This window comes from Artemia sp. Qi Xiang Cuo, chromosome 3 (genome assembly GCF_049724085.1).
Source record: "Artemia sp. Qi Xiang Cuo chromosome 3, ASM4972408v1, whole genome shotgun sequence".
NCBI lineage: Eukaryota > Metazoa > Arthropoda > Branchiopoda > Anostraca > Artemiidae > Artemia > Artemia sp. Qi Xiang Cuo.
Window position 1 is genome coordinate 90,044,379 of NC_142796.1, and position 15,831 is coordinate 90,060,209.

The 15,831-nt window shown below is 31.8% G+C and overlaps 1 protein-coding gene across 1 annotated transcript in view; it reads left to right on the top strand.

The window, feature by feature from the left end:
• The window catches only part of LOC148954728 (uncharacterized), a 112,203-nt gene extending 97,671 nt beyond the window's left edge, over positions 1–14,532 (top strand). The window contains exon 2 of the mRNA XM_089087228.1: positions 13,107–14,532. Coding sequence (XP_088943354.1) covers positions 13,109–14,056 — 948 coding nt within the window. The 5' untranslated portion in view covers positions 13,107–13,108 and the 3' untranslated portion in view covers positions 14,057–14,532. The remainder of the gene's footprint in view (positions 1–13,106) is intronic.
• Positions 14,533–15,831: the final 1,299 nt, after the last annotated feature.

Consider the following 15,831-nt stretch of genomic DNA (forward strand, 5'->3'; position numbering starts at 1 on the left):
TGAATTAAATATCGGTATCGTGTTCAGGAAGTGAATTCAAGAAAGCAATTGTTACTTACAATTTATTCACAGTTTAATGAAAAGAATAGAACTGTTCTAAAGAATAAAGACGGGTTAAGCTTAAAGATATTTATTGATTAAACGTATTAACAGATTTTTTTTTGATAAAAAAAAAACACAACAACAAATGTTTACATAATAAATAGTACTTAGAGTTCACTCTTAAACATCCACAAACGATGGTCTCTTGATATAGAATAGTTTTTACCATGTCTTATGGATTTATCACGATCAGGTATGTTCTTAGGTATCCACTGTGCGAAGAACTTAACCTCGTCTTCAGGACGCTGATAACCCCCTTCAAATTTAGGACACTTAAACTCTCCTAGATTGAAAAGTGGAATCCTAGGATCACATTTTTGAATTAAAACTTTATCTTTAGGTACATTGCCCTTTACGTAGAGTGCTTCAACCCCGAAAAAGCTGCAAATTTCACTGACTTCCTCCTGAACATTTCTCAGTTCCTGACCAGCATTATTAAGTGGTGTAATTACTCTATCATAGAATCCCAGTCTGTTTATATGACATAATGTAGTACTCCACAAGCTTTTATCATACTCAAACATGTTATAGTTCACTAGCCAATGATAACAGTCAATTTCTTCGAGTTCCATAGACAATAATAAAAATGCACATTCAAATATAACACCACAAGATGATTTTTTCAAACTGATAAATTCTGTGACATACAGTCCTATCATCTTGGAAGTTATTAATGTAGTTGTTAAGTAGAAAAATACATCATCAAACTTTTATACCTTCGCTCAAGGTTGAATGGAGTTATGGCTATGGGGGATGAGCCCTAAAACCATCTGAATTCATTATGGGGAGGAGTCATAAAACCCTTGGAACTCATTGCGGGGAAGAGTCATTGAACTCTCGGTATATATTTCAAACCCCGTAAAGCTATTTTAAAAGGTATAACAATTATTTATTTAACAGAAATCCTCGCTTTTTGAACGACCACCATGTAAAGAAAAAATCACACTGAATAAAACAACAGAATTATTCAAACTTCGTAAAGCTATTTCAAAAGGTATAAGAATTATTTATTTAACAGAAATCCTTACTTTTTGAATGAACACCATGTAAAGAAAACATCACACGAAATAAAACAACAGAGTACCTCAAACCTCGTAAAGCTATTTTAAACGTATAATAATTATTTATTTAATAGAAATCCTCGCTTTTTGAACGAACACCATGTAAAGAAAAAAATCACACGGAATAAAACAACACAGTCCTTCAAACCCCGTAAAGCTATTTTAAGAGGTATAACAATTATTTATTTAACAGAAATCCTCGCTGTCAATTTAACAAAAACTATATAAGAATTATTTATTTAGCAGAAGTCTTCGCATTTTTAACGAACGAACTGTAAAGAAAAATCAATAGGAAAAAAAAGGCGGAGCCCCTCAAACCCTGCAGAAGTATTTTAAACGGCAGAACAACTTTTTATTTACCATAAATCCTCGTTTTAAATTGAATAAACAAAAAATAAGAATAATTTATTTAACAAAAATCCTCACTTTTTGAACGAACACAATGTAAAGAAAAAAATCGAACAGAATAAAACAACAGAGACCCTCAAACCCAGTAAAGATATTTTAAAAGTTATACCAATTATTTATTTAACAGAAATCTTTACTTTTTGAAAGAACACTATGTAAAGAAAAAATCACACTTAATAAAACAACCTACTCCCTCAAACCACTTAAAGCTATTTTAAAAGGTATAACAATTATTTATTTAACAGGAATCCTCGCTTTCAATTGAAGGGAAATAATTTATTTAACAGAAATCCTCACTTTTTGAACGAACACCATGTAAAGAAAAAATCACACTGAATAAAACAACAGAGTCACTCAAACCTCGTAAAGCTATTTTAAACGGTATAACAATTATTTATTTAACAGAAATCCTCTCTTTCAATTGAACGTAAAAAAATATAATAATTATTTATTTAACAGAAATCCTCGCTTTTTGAACGAACACCATGTAAAGAAAAAATCACACGGAATAAAACGACAGAGCCCCTCAAACCCCGTTAAGCTATTTTAAAAGGTATAACAATTATTTATTTAACAGAAATCCTCGCTTTCAATTGAACGGAAAAAATATAAGAATTATTTATTTAACAGAAAGCCTCGCTTTTTGAACGAACACCATGTAAAGAAAAAATCACACGGAATAAAACGACAGAGCCCCTCAAACCCCGTAAAGCTATTTTAAAAGGTATAAAAATTATTTATTTAACATAAATCCTCGCTTTCAATTGAACTTAAAAAATATAAGAATTTTTTATTTAAAATAATTCCTCGCTTTTTGAACGAACACAATTTAAATAAAAAATCACACGGAATAAAACGACAGAGTCCCTCAAACCCCGTAAAGCTATTTTAAAAGTTATAACAATTATTTATTTATCAGAAATACTCAATTTCAATTTAACGGAAAAAAATAAAATAATTATTTATTTAACAGAAATCCTCGCTTTTTGAACTAACACCATGTAAAGAAAAAATCACACGGAATAAAACGACAGAGCCCCTCAAACCCCGTAAAGCTATTTTAAAAGTTATAACAATTATTTATTTAACAGAAATCCTTGTTTTTCGATTGAACGGAAAAAATATAACAATTATTAATTTAACATAAATCCTCGCTTTTTGAACGAACATCAAGTAAATAAAAAATCACACGGAATAAAACAACAGAGTCCCTCAAACCCCTTAAAGCTATTTTAAATGGTATAACAATTATTTATTTAACAGAAATCCTTGCTTTCAATTGAACGGAAAAAATATAAGAATTATTTATTTAACAGAAATCCTCGCTTTTTGAACTAACACGATGTAATGAAAAAATCACACGGAATAAAAGGACAGAGCCCCTCAAACCCCGTAAAGCTATTTTAAAAGCTATAACAATTATTCATTTAACAGAAATCCTCGCTTTCAATTGAACGGAAAAAATATAAGAATTATTTATTTAACAGAAATCCTTGCTTTTTGAACGAACACTATGTAAAGAAAAAATCACACGGAATAAAACGACAGAGTCCCTCAAACCCCGTAAAGCTATTTTAAAAGGTATAACAATTATTTATTTAACATAAATCCTCGCTTTTTGAACGAACACCATGTGAAGAAAAAATCACACGGAATAAAACGACAGAGCCCCTCAAACCCCGTAAAGCTATTTTAAAAGGTATAACAATTATTTATTTAACAGAAATCCTCGTTTTCAATTGAACGGAAAAAAATATAAGAATTATTTATTTAACAGAAATCCTCGCTTTTTGAACGAACACCATGTAAAGAAAAAATCATACGGAATAAAACAACTGAGTCCCTCCAACCCCGTAAAGCTATTTTAAACGGTATAACAATTATTTATTTAACAGAAATCCTCGCTTTTTGAACGAACACCATGTAAAGAAAAAATCACATGGAATAAAACGACAGAGTCCCTCAAACCCCTTAAAGCTATTTTAAAAGGTATAACAATTATTTATTTATCAGAAATCCTCACTTTCAATTTAACTGAAAAAAATAAAAGAATTATTTATTTAACAGAAATCCTCGCTTTTTGAACAAACACCATGTAAAGAAAAAAATCACACGGAATAAAACGACAGAGCCCCTCAAACCCCGTAAAGCTATTTTAAAAGATATAACAATTATTTATTTAACAGAAATCCTTGTTTTCAATTGAACGGAAAAAATATAAGAATTATTTATTTAACATAAATCCTCGCTTTTTTGAACGAACATCATGTAAAGAAAAAATCATACGGAATAAAACAACAGAGTCCCTCAAACCCCGTAAAGCTATTTTAAACGGTATAACAATTATTTATTTAACAGAATTCCTTGCTTTTTGAACGAACACCATGTAAATAAAAAATAAAACGGAATTAAACAACAGAGTCCATCAAACCCCGTAAAGCTATTTTAAAAGGTATAACAATTATTTATTTAACAGAAATCCTCGCTTTCAATTGAACAGAAAAAATATAAGAATTATTTATTTAACAGAAATCCTCGCTTTTTGAACGAACACCATGTAATGAAAAAATCACACGGAATAAAACGACAGAGCCCCTCAAACCCCGTAAAGCTATTTTAAAAGGTATAACAATTTTTTATTTAACAGAAATTCTCGCTTTAAATTTAACTTAAAAAATATAAGAATTATTTATTTAAAACAAATACTCGATTTTTTAACGAAAACTTTGTAAAGAAAAAATAACACGTAATAAAACGACAGAGACCCTCAAACCCCGTAAAGCTATTTTGAAAGTTATAACAATTATTTATTTAAAAGAAATCCTCGCTTTTTGAACTAACACCATGTAAAGAAAAAATCACACGGAATTAAACGACAGAGCCCCTCAAACCCCGTAAAGCTATTTTAAAAAGTATAACAATTATTTATTTAACAGAAATCCTCGATTTCAATTGAACGGAAAAAAATATAAGAATTATTTATTTAACAGAAATCCTCGCTTTTTTGAACGAACATCATGTAAAGAAAAAATCATACGGAATAAAACAACAGAGTCCCTCAAACCCCGTAAAGCTATTTTAAACGGTATAACAATTATTTATTTAACAGAATTCCTCGCTTTTTGAACGAACACCATGTAAAGAAAAAATCACACGGAATAAAACAACAGAGTCCCTCAAACCCCGTAAAGCTATTTTAAAAGGTATAACAATTATTTATTTAAGAGAAATCCTCGCTTTCAATTGAACGAAAAAAATAAAAGATTTATTTATTTAACAGAAATCCTCTCTTTTTGAACGAATATCATGTAATGAAAAAATCACAGGGAATAAAACGACGGAGCCCCTCAAACCCCTTAAAGCTATTTTAAAAGGTATAACAATTATTTATTTAAAAGAAATCCTCGCTTTCAATTGAACGTAAAAAATATAATAATTATTTTTTTAACATAAATCCTCGATTTTTTAACTAACAATTTGAAAATAAAAAAAACAAATTAAAAAAACTACAGAGTCAGTCAAACCCCCGTAAATATATTTTATAAGGTATAAAAATTATTTATTTAACAAAAATCTTCGCTTTCAATTGAACGAAAAAAAAATAAGAATTATTTATTTAACAGAAATCCTCACTTTTTGAACGAACACCAGGTAATGAAAAAATCACAAGGACTAAAAAGACAGAGCCCCTCAAATCCCGTACAGCTCTTTTAAAAGGTATAACAATTATTTATTTAACATAAATCCTCGCTTTCAATTGAACTTAAAAAATATAACATTTTTTTATTTAAAAGAAATCATCGTTTTTTTAACTAACACTTTGTAATTAAAAAAACACCCGTAATAAAAAGACAGAGCCCCTCAAACCCCGTAAAGATATTTTTAAAGGTATAATAATTATTTATTTAACATAAATCCTTGCTTTTTAAACAAACGCTATGTAAAGAAAAAATCACATTGAATAAAACAACAGAGCCCCTCAAACCCCGTAAAGGTATTTTAAAAAGTATAACAATTATTTATTTAACAGAAATCCTTGTTTTCAATTGAACGGAAAAAAATATAAGAATTATTTATTTAACAGAAATCCTCGCTTTTTGAACGAACACCATGTAAAGAAAAAATCATACGGAATAAAACAACTGAGTCCCTCAAACCCCGTAAAGCTATTTTAAACTGTATAACAATTATTTATTTAACAGAAATCCTCGCTTTTTGAACGAACACCATGTAAAGAAAAAATCACATGGAATAAAACGACAGAGTCCCTCAAACCCCGTAAAGCTATTTTAAAAGGTATAACAATTATTTATTTATCAGAAATCCTCACTTTCAATTGAACGGAAAAAAATAAAAGAATTATTTATTTAACAGAAATCCTCGCTTTTTGAACGAACACCATGTAAAGAAAAAAATCACACGGAATAAAACGACAGAGCCCATCAAACCCCGTGAAGCTATTTTAAAAGATATAACAATTATTTATTTAAAAGAAATCCTTGTTTTAAATTGAACGTAAAAAATATAAGAATTATTTATTTAACAGAAATCCTCGCTTTTTGAACGAACATCATGTAAAGAAAAAATCATACGGAATAAAACAACAGAGTCCCTCAAACCCCGTAAAGCTATTTTAAACGGTATAACAATTATTTATTTAACAGAATTCCTCTCTTTTTGAACGAACACCATGTAAAGAAAAAATCACACGGAATTAAACAACAGAGTCCTTCAAACCCCGTAAAGCTATTTTAAAAGGTATAACAATTATTTATTTAACAGAAATCCTCGCTTTCAATTGAACAGAAAAAATATAAGAATTATTTATTTAACAGAAATCCTCGCTTTTTGAACGAACATCATGTAATGAAAAATCACACGGAATAAAACGGCAGAGCCCCTCAAACCCCGTAAAGCTATTTTAAAAGGTATAACAATTATTTATTTAACATAAATCCTCGCTTTAAATTTAACTGAAAAATTATAATATTTTTTTATTTAACAGAATTCCTTGCTTTTTTAACTAAAAATATTTAATTAAAAAATAACACGTAATAAAACGACAGAGTCCCTCAAACCCCGTAAAGCTATTTTAAAAGGTATAACAATTATTTATTTAACAGAAATCCTCGCTTTTTGAACGAACACCATGTGATGAAAAAATCACACGGAATAAAACGACAGAGCCCCTCAAACCCCGTAAAGCTATTTTAAAAGGTATAACAATTATTTATTTAACAGAAATCCTTGTTTTCAATTGAACGGAAAAAAATATAAGAATTATTTATTTAACAGAAATCCTCGCTTTTTGAACGAACACCATGTAAAGAAAAAATCACACGGAATAAAACAACAGAGTCCCTCAAACCCCGTAAAGCTATTTTAAACGGTATAACAATTATTTATTTAACAGAAATCCTCGCTTTTTGAACGACCACCATGTAAAGAAAAAATAACACGGAATAAAACAACAGAGTCCCTCAAACCCCGTAAAGCTATTTTAAAAGGTATAACAATTATTTATTTAGCAGAAATCTTAGCTTCAAGTTTAATGGAAAAAATATAATAATTATTTATTGAACAGAAATCTTCACTTTTTGAACAAACCCCATTTAATGAAAAATTCACACAGAATAAAACGATAGAGCCCCTCAAACCCCGTAAAGCTCTTTTAAAAGGTATAACAATTATTTTTTTAACAGAAATCCTCGCTTTCAATTGAACGTAAAAAATATAATAATTATTTATTTAACAGAAATCCTCGATTTTTGAACGAACACAATGTAAAGAAAAAATCACACGGACTAAAACGACAGAGTCCCTCAAACCCCGTAAAGCTATTTTAAAAGGTATAACAATTATTTATTTAACAGAAATCCTCGCTTTCAATTGAACGGAAAAAATATAATAATTATTTATTTAACAGAAATCCTCGCTTTTTGAACGAACACCATGTAAAGAAAAAATATCACGGAATAAAACGACAGAGTCCCTCAAACCCCGTAAAGCTATTTTAAAAGGTTTGACAATTATTAATTTAACAGAAATCCTCGCTTTCAATTGAACGGAAAAAATATAAGAATTATTTATTTAACAGAAATCCTCGCTTTCAATAGAACGAACACCATGTAAAGAAAAAATGCATTTCCTATTCATCGTTAGGCATTTTTCAAATTTATAACAAATTACCCGAGTTAACAGCTCCTTCGGGCCTCCGAAATTGACCCCCCCCCCCCCTGCCCTCAGAAATGGGGGGGGGGGGACGAAGGGAACGTTAGATCCTATTTTAAATTGACAATACTTATCAAACATCTCTTGTGTATTATACAGATCATATATCTCATTACCCCTTTTTAAATGTTAATCAAATAATTCTGATTATAATGTCCGATTTTTTGTCTGCTTTTCAAAATGTTCGTATTTGGAACTCTGTCAGTTAACACTAAGCTGTAAATTGGGTAACTCTCTCGCAATAACAATAGGCTTAGCAGTGATTAAATCTCATTGTCGGCGACAATTCAATCAGATCAGAGCTGCGCAAATGAAATACCATTGATACCACTAATAACACATGCGATACTGAACGAGTTATCAGATAGCTATAACTTACAGGTTATTAACACGTTTGACCAGTTTTGATTGGAATTTGTATTTTGTTTGCCAGAAGAAAGATCATGGATACGTGTTTATTTATTTATTTATTTATTTTTTTTAAACTGGTATTTTTTCAAGGAAGCCCATAACACTTTGCAGAAACCCGTCTAGTAAGGCAAGGTGCTAAGGTAACTACCGTTCATAGTAATAGGTGAGTGACCCTGGTAAGCCAATGTACCGGTTAAACTGCACACATATCCACGTGTAATTCAATGTATATTTCATATTCCCTATGGCCTTACTACTACCAAAGACAAAGAAAAAAAATGACGCATGATTATTGTGGGCATACACCAACAACTAAAATAAGGGACAGAGGAGTTAATTTTGGTACAGGACATAGTTCAGGAATTATTTAGATGCTCCAGAATGGAGGGGATAAAACTTTTCCGGAACCTCTCAGTAACAGTATGGATCGGTGAATGCGTTGGAATTGCCAAGGAAGCTAAGCGGGGCAGTCGGGGTCTAATGGGGTCGTGTAAATCGGGAAAGATGTCCTCAGTACGAGGATTAGATATTCCGAATTTAGCAAAACGCAAACAAATTTGTTCTTTTAATGCAAAAACGCACACAAATTTGTTCTTTTAACGTGGTAATACGTGCGGATTTAAGGAGAAATGAGTATGGAATTTGGCTCTCTTTGTAGATGAGCCTGAGCGAACGCTTTTGGACGAAATCAATTTTGTCACTAAGTTCGCTTGAAAGATGCGAATACCAGACCGGACATGCATATTCTAATAACGACCTGTCAAAGTATAAGTAACCACAAAGGGAATGCATCTTAAGGGAATTAAATTTATTTAAAAGTTTAAACATGGATTGTGAAACATTTGCTTGTTTAACAATATTTGAAACATGCATGTCCTCCTTAAGATTATTAGAAATTGGGACACCAAGGAGTTTAACATGTTCCACAAGCATTTCGGGTGGAATAGGGCCAAGGAAAGTGGGAATGGGTTTCAAGAAATTTATCGTCATTATATTTTATTTTGTGGAATTTACTTTCATATTTAGGTTCTTAGCTTCATCCGAAATATGGGTTAGAATTTCGAGGGGGTTACTAATAATATTCCTGTGACATGCTTCAACGATTGACAAGTCATCCGCGCACATCCTTCTTTGGGGGAAATCCTTACCAATATCTTTAATCATAACTATAAATAAAAGTTGTCCCAATAAGGCTCCTTGAGGAATTCCGCAGTAAATAGGAAGGGGAGAGGGGTTGGAAATAATATTTTTGTATTTTACAACTTGTGATCTATTTCAAAGGAACAATATAACAATATTTACTAACAGAGGGTCAAGTTCAAAGTCATCCAGTAGTAAATGAATTAGGGTGGTGTGGTCAACCAGGTCAAAAGCTTTTTAAAAATTAACTAAGACAAGGTTCAGCCAAACGTTTGGTTTATCAAGGTTACTTACGATGGTATGTATTAAGTGCAAAAGGTTACTTACGATGGTATGTATTAAGTGCAAAAGGTAATGGGTGGTGGAAGTTTTCCTTACCAAACTGCCAGATGACAATGCGTGGACAAATTTAAACTTTAAGCCAGTCACAGAGGAAACCTTCATTTTGGAAAAAACTGAAGTGAGTGTAATGGGGCGAATATTGGCTAAAATCAGACTGGTGCATTCCTTTGGGACCGGTGTTATAAAACCTTGTTTCCAGCAACTTGAGAATTTGCCAAATTTTGTGATGTGGTTGAAAATATTTGATAAAGGCTCAACAATTTTGTCTGAAAAGGCTTTAATTAAGTCAACTGGGATATCCAAGGGACAAGTACTTGTTTTTCTTAGTTTTAGGATTTTATTTATAACATCAGAGGGAGAAATAAGGGGGAGAAAGTATTGTGAGGACTAGTTCAAATTGAGCCAGTGAAAGGAGGGGGACTTTGAACAATGGAAGCAAGGTACAAGTTCAAATCGTTGGCAGTCTTATTAGGTTCAGGGAGATGAAAATTAACTTCAGAAGGACTTTTTCCTTTTTTTATTTTTTTCTCTTTAATTATATTATTTAATTATTTATTTATCTCTTTAATTTTTCTGTACCTGTTCTTAGGCTTATTAGAATATAGATCTTTGACTTTACTATTATAATAATCAGAAGCTGCTTTTCTGATTTTTTTTTCTTTAGGAACTTCTTTAAACTATTACCGTCAGTAATACGACCTGCCTTGAAAAAATTGTAATTTTTTCTTATAAGTTTTTTTTTAAAGACTAAGTAACATAAGGCCTATCTGTAGAGCACGTTTTAAATTTTTTATCAGGGAAGTGGAATTCATAATTACTCCTCAATAAATTTTGGAGGGACAAAGCCATGCAGTCAACGTCATTTGTTTGCTACACAATGGACCAATTTTCAGTAGTAATCCAGGAGCCAAAATTGTAGAGTCGTGAGTCAATAAGAGGTCTATAAGCGGTTCCAGTTATAGAAAATGACTGTTTAACTTTATCCAGCGGAGATAGGAGAAGGCTAAAGTGGTAACTATCCCCTAGAGGGGGAAGAGTGGAGACGGGTTTTTAAAACTTCGAAAGATTGGTGCAAATTAAATCAAGAGTAGTACTGTTTTTTGTAGTTGGGACCTTAATAATCTGTTTTAAATTAAAAGCATTACATGTAGAATCTAGTTTTATATCATTTGCGTCACCCATCAGGAAAATTTATGCATTTGGATATTTTGATAGTACAAAGTCAGCACTTGCATGTAATTTTTCGATAAAATTTATTTTGTCAGCGGATCTCTGATTAGGGGAGTAATAAAAACAACACAGGACAGTTAAATTGAAAGGACGCGGCAAGACTTTAGGTCGATCACACACCCACATAATCTTATCAAAGGGAGCAAGACACGGAATTGAGATTTCACTTGGGTACAAGTCATTACGGACAAAGAACAGAATTCCGCCACCTTTCTTGCCCAGAGGGTGGTTTTCTGGTCTGATTAAAATAAACTGGCTGTCTCAAAATTTTAATCGGATACTTTTGGGTAAATGGGGGGGTGGGGGCTTGGGGTAGATGCCCTCGGATCCCTTTTGATTCTGAAAAATGCACTAGAAATTCCTATTTACAATTGAACCAGCCCCCTCCGAAAGTTTTACGACCACCCCTTCCATAAAAACTATATATGTCTCCAGGGCATAATTTACAACACTTACCCCCGGGTTCTGGAGGCTGTGTTAACCCTGGAGTTTTTGTTATATAATCTTCGGTCTATTTCAAACAAACTTGCTATCTCAAAATTTTAACTGGGTGCATTTGGGGAAAAGAGGGTGTGTGTGGGGGTCTAGATGCCCTCTGATTACTTTTGACTCTTAAATATGTAACTAGAACTTTCAATTTCCAATCAAGTGAGCCGCCTCTGAAGCTAATACGATCACCCCTTACACAAAAACCTTATATGTCCCTAGGGTATAACTTAAAACACTTGCCCCCAGACTCTGGGGGGTTGTTTCCAGCCCCGGAGGTTTTTCACCTGATGTTTGAACTATTTTTAACAAAATAGTTATCTCAAAATGTATATTGAACGAGTTTGGGGAATATAGGGCATGAGGGGGGGGGGTCTAGTTGCCCTCTGATCTCTTTTGACTCTAAAAAATCAAACTAGAACTTTCAATTTCTAATCGAATAAGCCCCCTCCGAAGTTTATACAACCATCCTTTCCATTTTAAGTGCCTCTGAGAAATAAAAATAATAATAAGACATAGGAGTCTTATAGCCTTTACTATAGGCAACGCTATAGCGTTGCCTTTGATGTTGAGGGGAGTGTTGAACTAAATTAAAACATGTTATCTGTATATGGGTTGTAAAAATGACGTAACTCAGGAATGACTGAGTATATTAATTAATAACTTTCAGGAAATGATAAGGGAGATGATCAGTTGACCAAAAAGGCAATATTTGGATGCTACTATTACTACAACTACCACTGCTGCTACTGCCGCCACAACTACTACTGCTATTGCCACTACTTTTACTAAAACTACTACTTCTGTAGCGAGTACTACTAGGTGAGAATGTTGAAATAAATGTTAAGGAGAAAGTTGAACTAAATTAAAAGATACTATCTGCATGCAGATTGCTGAAACGAGTGTATTAGCAATATTTTGGAATGGCTTATTGTATCAAGAGGAAACTTCAGGGGCATCATGAGTGGGATGTGCAGTTAACCAAAAGATAAAATATACCCGCTACTACTGCTATTAATACTGCTGCTACTACTGTTACTACTAATGACAATACACTATTACTGCGGAGGGGTAATTTGAATTAGATCAATACACACTATGTGCATGCAGATTGTCAAAAAGGCGTATCTCAAGAATGGATTTGGGTATGAAGTTGGGACTTTCAGAGAATATTTAAAGGGGAAGATCAATTGACAAAAAATTAGTATATGCATGCCACTACTAACAAATATATATATATATATATATATATATATATATATATATATATATATATATATATATATATATATATATATATATATATATATATATATATATATATATATATATATATATATATATATATATATATATATATATATATATATATATATATATATATATATATATATATATATATATATTCTTTCACTTCTACTTTTACTAATACTACTACGTTGGGGGGGGGGGTATTTTCCGGGGTTTTGTTCCGGGAGAGGTATTCCACGGGGGGGGGGGGGTAAACGCCTAGAACCCTTTTACAAAACCCACGGAGACAAGGTTATACTTATAAAAAATTTCTAAAATTTGACGATTTACTGCTTTTTTCAAAATCCAGTAGTGCGAATTCATTTTTAAATTAATATACTGACTTTCTCTCCTATCAATACTATTATTCCCATATTTTTTTCTTTTATTTTTTTTTCTTTACAGAGATGAGTCAAGTTTCTGCCCTTACACGAATTTTGCTCAATTTTAATATGGAAGAAAGCCCCGTGATTACTATTCAGTGTGATGGTGGTGACGTTGAAGCCAAGAAATCCCTTTTAGTAGCTGTTAGTGATGTCTTCAAGGCCATGCTAGAATCGGATATGATTGAAAAACGAACAAATATTGTTCTAGCCAATGATGTAAACTTTGAAACCATGAAAACTATAACAGATTTCTATAAAGAAGGAACTGTTTCTGGTTTCGAAACAATGAACAGAGATACATTTACATATGTTGTTGAAAAGTACAACTTTCTTGGTATTAAAGAGGAAATTGCAGAATATTTGCTCCAAAAATATATTATGACACAAGACATAAAATTTCTTGACAGTATTTTCTTCACTTATGGTGACAGACTAAAAAAAAACGCAGTCATAAAAGAGATGGCTCTTATGATGGCAGAAAGGAAAGAAGCTCCCCAATTTGTTACCAATTTTAATGCTCCTGATTTTATGGAATTAGCTAGATGCAGTTGTAATGCTTTAACAGAAAGCTCATTCGGTAAATTTCAAGGTTTTTTAAAGACACTTTACAGTTGGCTATCCAAAGACTCCGAAAACAGATCGGTTGTAGTTTTGGAAATTGTTGGAATAATAGACATGCAAAGATTTTCTAGACAAAATGTTGAAAACATATTAGAGAAACTCACTCTTTCTCAGAATTTCCAAGGGTTCAAGATACTACTTCAAAAATCGCTCAAACATATTGATGTCTTAGAAAAGATATCTAAAATATATGGCAAAAATGATTTACAAAAGGGATGTGAAAGTATCATATGTGGCAAATGCAAGCATGATGATAGCTATCCTTACCATGTTAATCCTGACTGCAATGGAATTCATAGGTGCTCAGGAGTCAGATTCATAGGGTCTTGGGTGAAGGCGAAAGAGTAGAACGCGAACACAGAATGAAATCCAACGCGTGTCTTTGCTATATTAGTCATCCAGATAAGCGAATTTTCTAATAATTATTACGTTTCATAGTATATCGATTACATTTAGCAAAGACTAAATTGATCAAAATTAATTTTTGTGTTGTATAGAAAGTGTTTATAATTTTCAGCATTTGATAAAAAAAAACAATAAAACCAAATGGCTGCAACTGCAATGGAAGCATTAACACTAGGACTCTGGTTATGCTATATATTATGGTGCATGTGCTCAATACATTAGTCATCCAATTACGCATATTACAGCATATATTCGTTTTATTATATATTTATCATTTAATATAAGTGAATGAGATCCAAAGCTACAGTTATTTATAGAAGCGTTTATAATTTCTGATATTTGAAACTGAAAAAAACGGCAATGGTATTAGTGGTGAAAATTTGGATATGGGTGTTTTGTATATTAAAATTGAATTTAAGTTTTATTCTGGATCCTCCCGTATTTGAAATGGCTTTAAAAAAAAATTATTTTCTTTCCAATTAGTTGGTGATAAAACGGCAAATTCAACCGTTTGAGATCGTGAGACTACACAAGTGAGTATTTAGTAAAGTGGTTTTATGGTATTAGATTGAAGTTATTGTTGTTGCCTTATTTACTCACTTTATAGGTGAGATAAACTATGGCCCTAAGGTAATTAAACTTTGGTAGCGCGCGATAGGCTATGACCTAACTAATGAGGCGTACCAGCTGGGAATATTCGAGGCACTAAATTTAGATTCTAGAGAGGTTGGCTATAATACAATACTTTTATTCAGCTAACATACACCAGTAAAAGGTTTGATAATATATATATTCCGCTGGGATCTGTGGTCCCCGGAAGACAACCAGTATAAGAAATATACAATAAGATACTTAGACACTTACAATAATCTGAAAATATTCCAAGGTATTTCTAAATCAACGGACCAGAGGTCAGTCCGACATAAAATTAGTATATCGCACCCTGTTCCCATTAAATGTTTCTTTTATACATTTCATCAACCACACCTTATCGGGGCCCACTGACGCACATAGCTAGGAAGTGGTGATTTTTCAATTTCCTAATAAGCATACACATACCAGGATGTGTTCCTTATCTTAATAAAAAGTGGTATTTCTAGAAATTTTTATTTGCGTCTTAATATTTCACTAAATTCTAAATTGACTTAATCAGATAGCGTCACCACAATACTCCCTATTTTCAGAAGAGTTGTCCCAACCTTCAATATTTTACATATAAAAATTTAATTTTGTACATGGTTTACTGCGATTTTTGGGTCATTCTGTGCATATATCCTCAATGGTTTTTTTAGGGTCATGTTTATGGCCAAAAATATGCCCTTTCTTCCAAGAATATCAATTTTTGGAATTTATCCTTGTTTCTCTTTTTCTCTCTTTCTTTTTGTCTTTAAGACCGTAAATATCTCTTTTCACCCTCATTCTTATATGCATCTTCTGTTTTAGTTTGACCGACATTGGCTTAAGCATTATATTAGTGGTTCTGCTTAAATTAGATTGAAAGCTGCATTTTATATTATATGATTACTTGAGTTTAAATTTAAATCTTAATCGTTATTTATTTTGTCATGACAGTATGGTTCATTTAACATTTAACTTCCGGGGTTAGAAAAACTTTGAAGACATTAAGCTTTACGACTCTGGTTTTTAAACTTTCACATGTTTTTCTAACAAAAAGCATTATCATATGTTATATCAATAGTATATGACCACTAAGACTA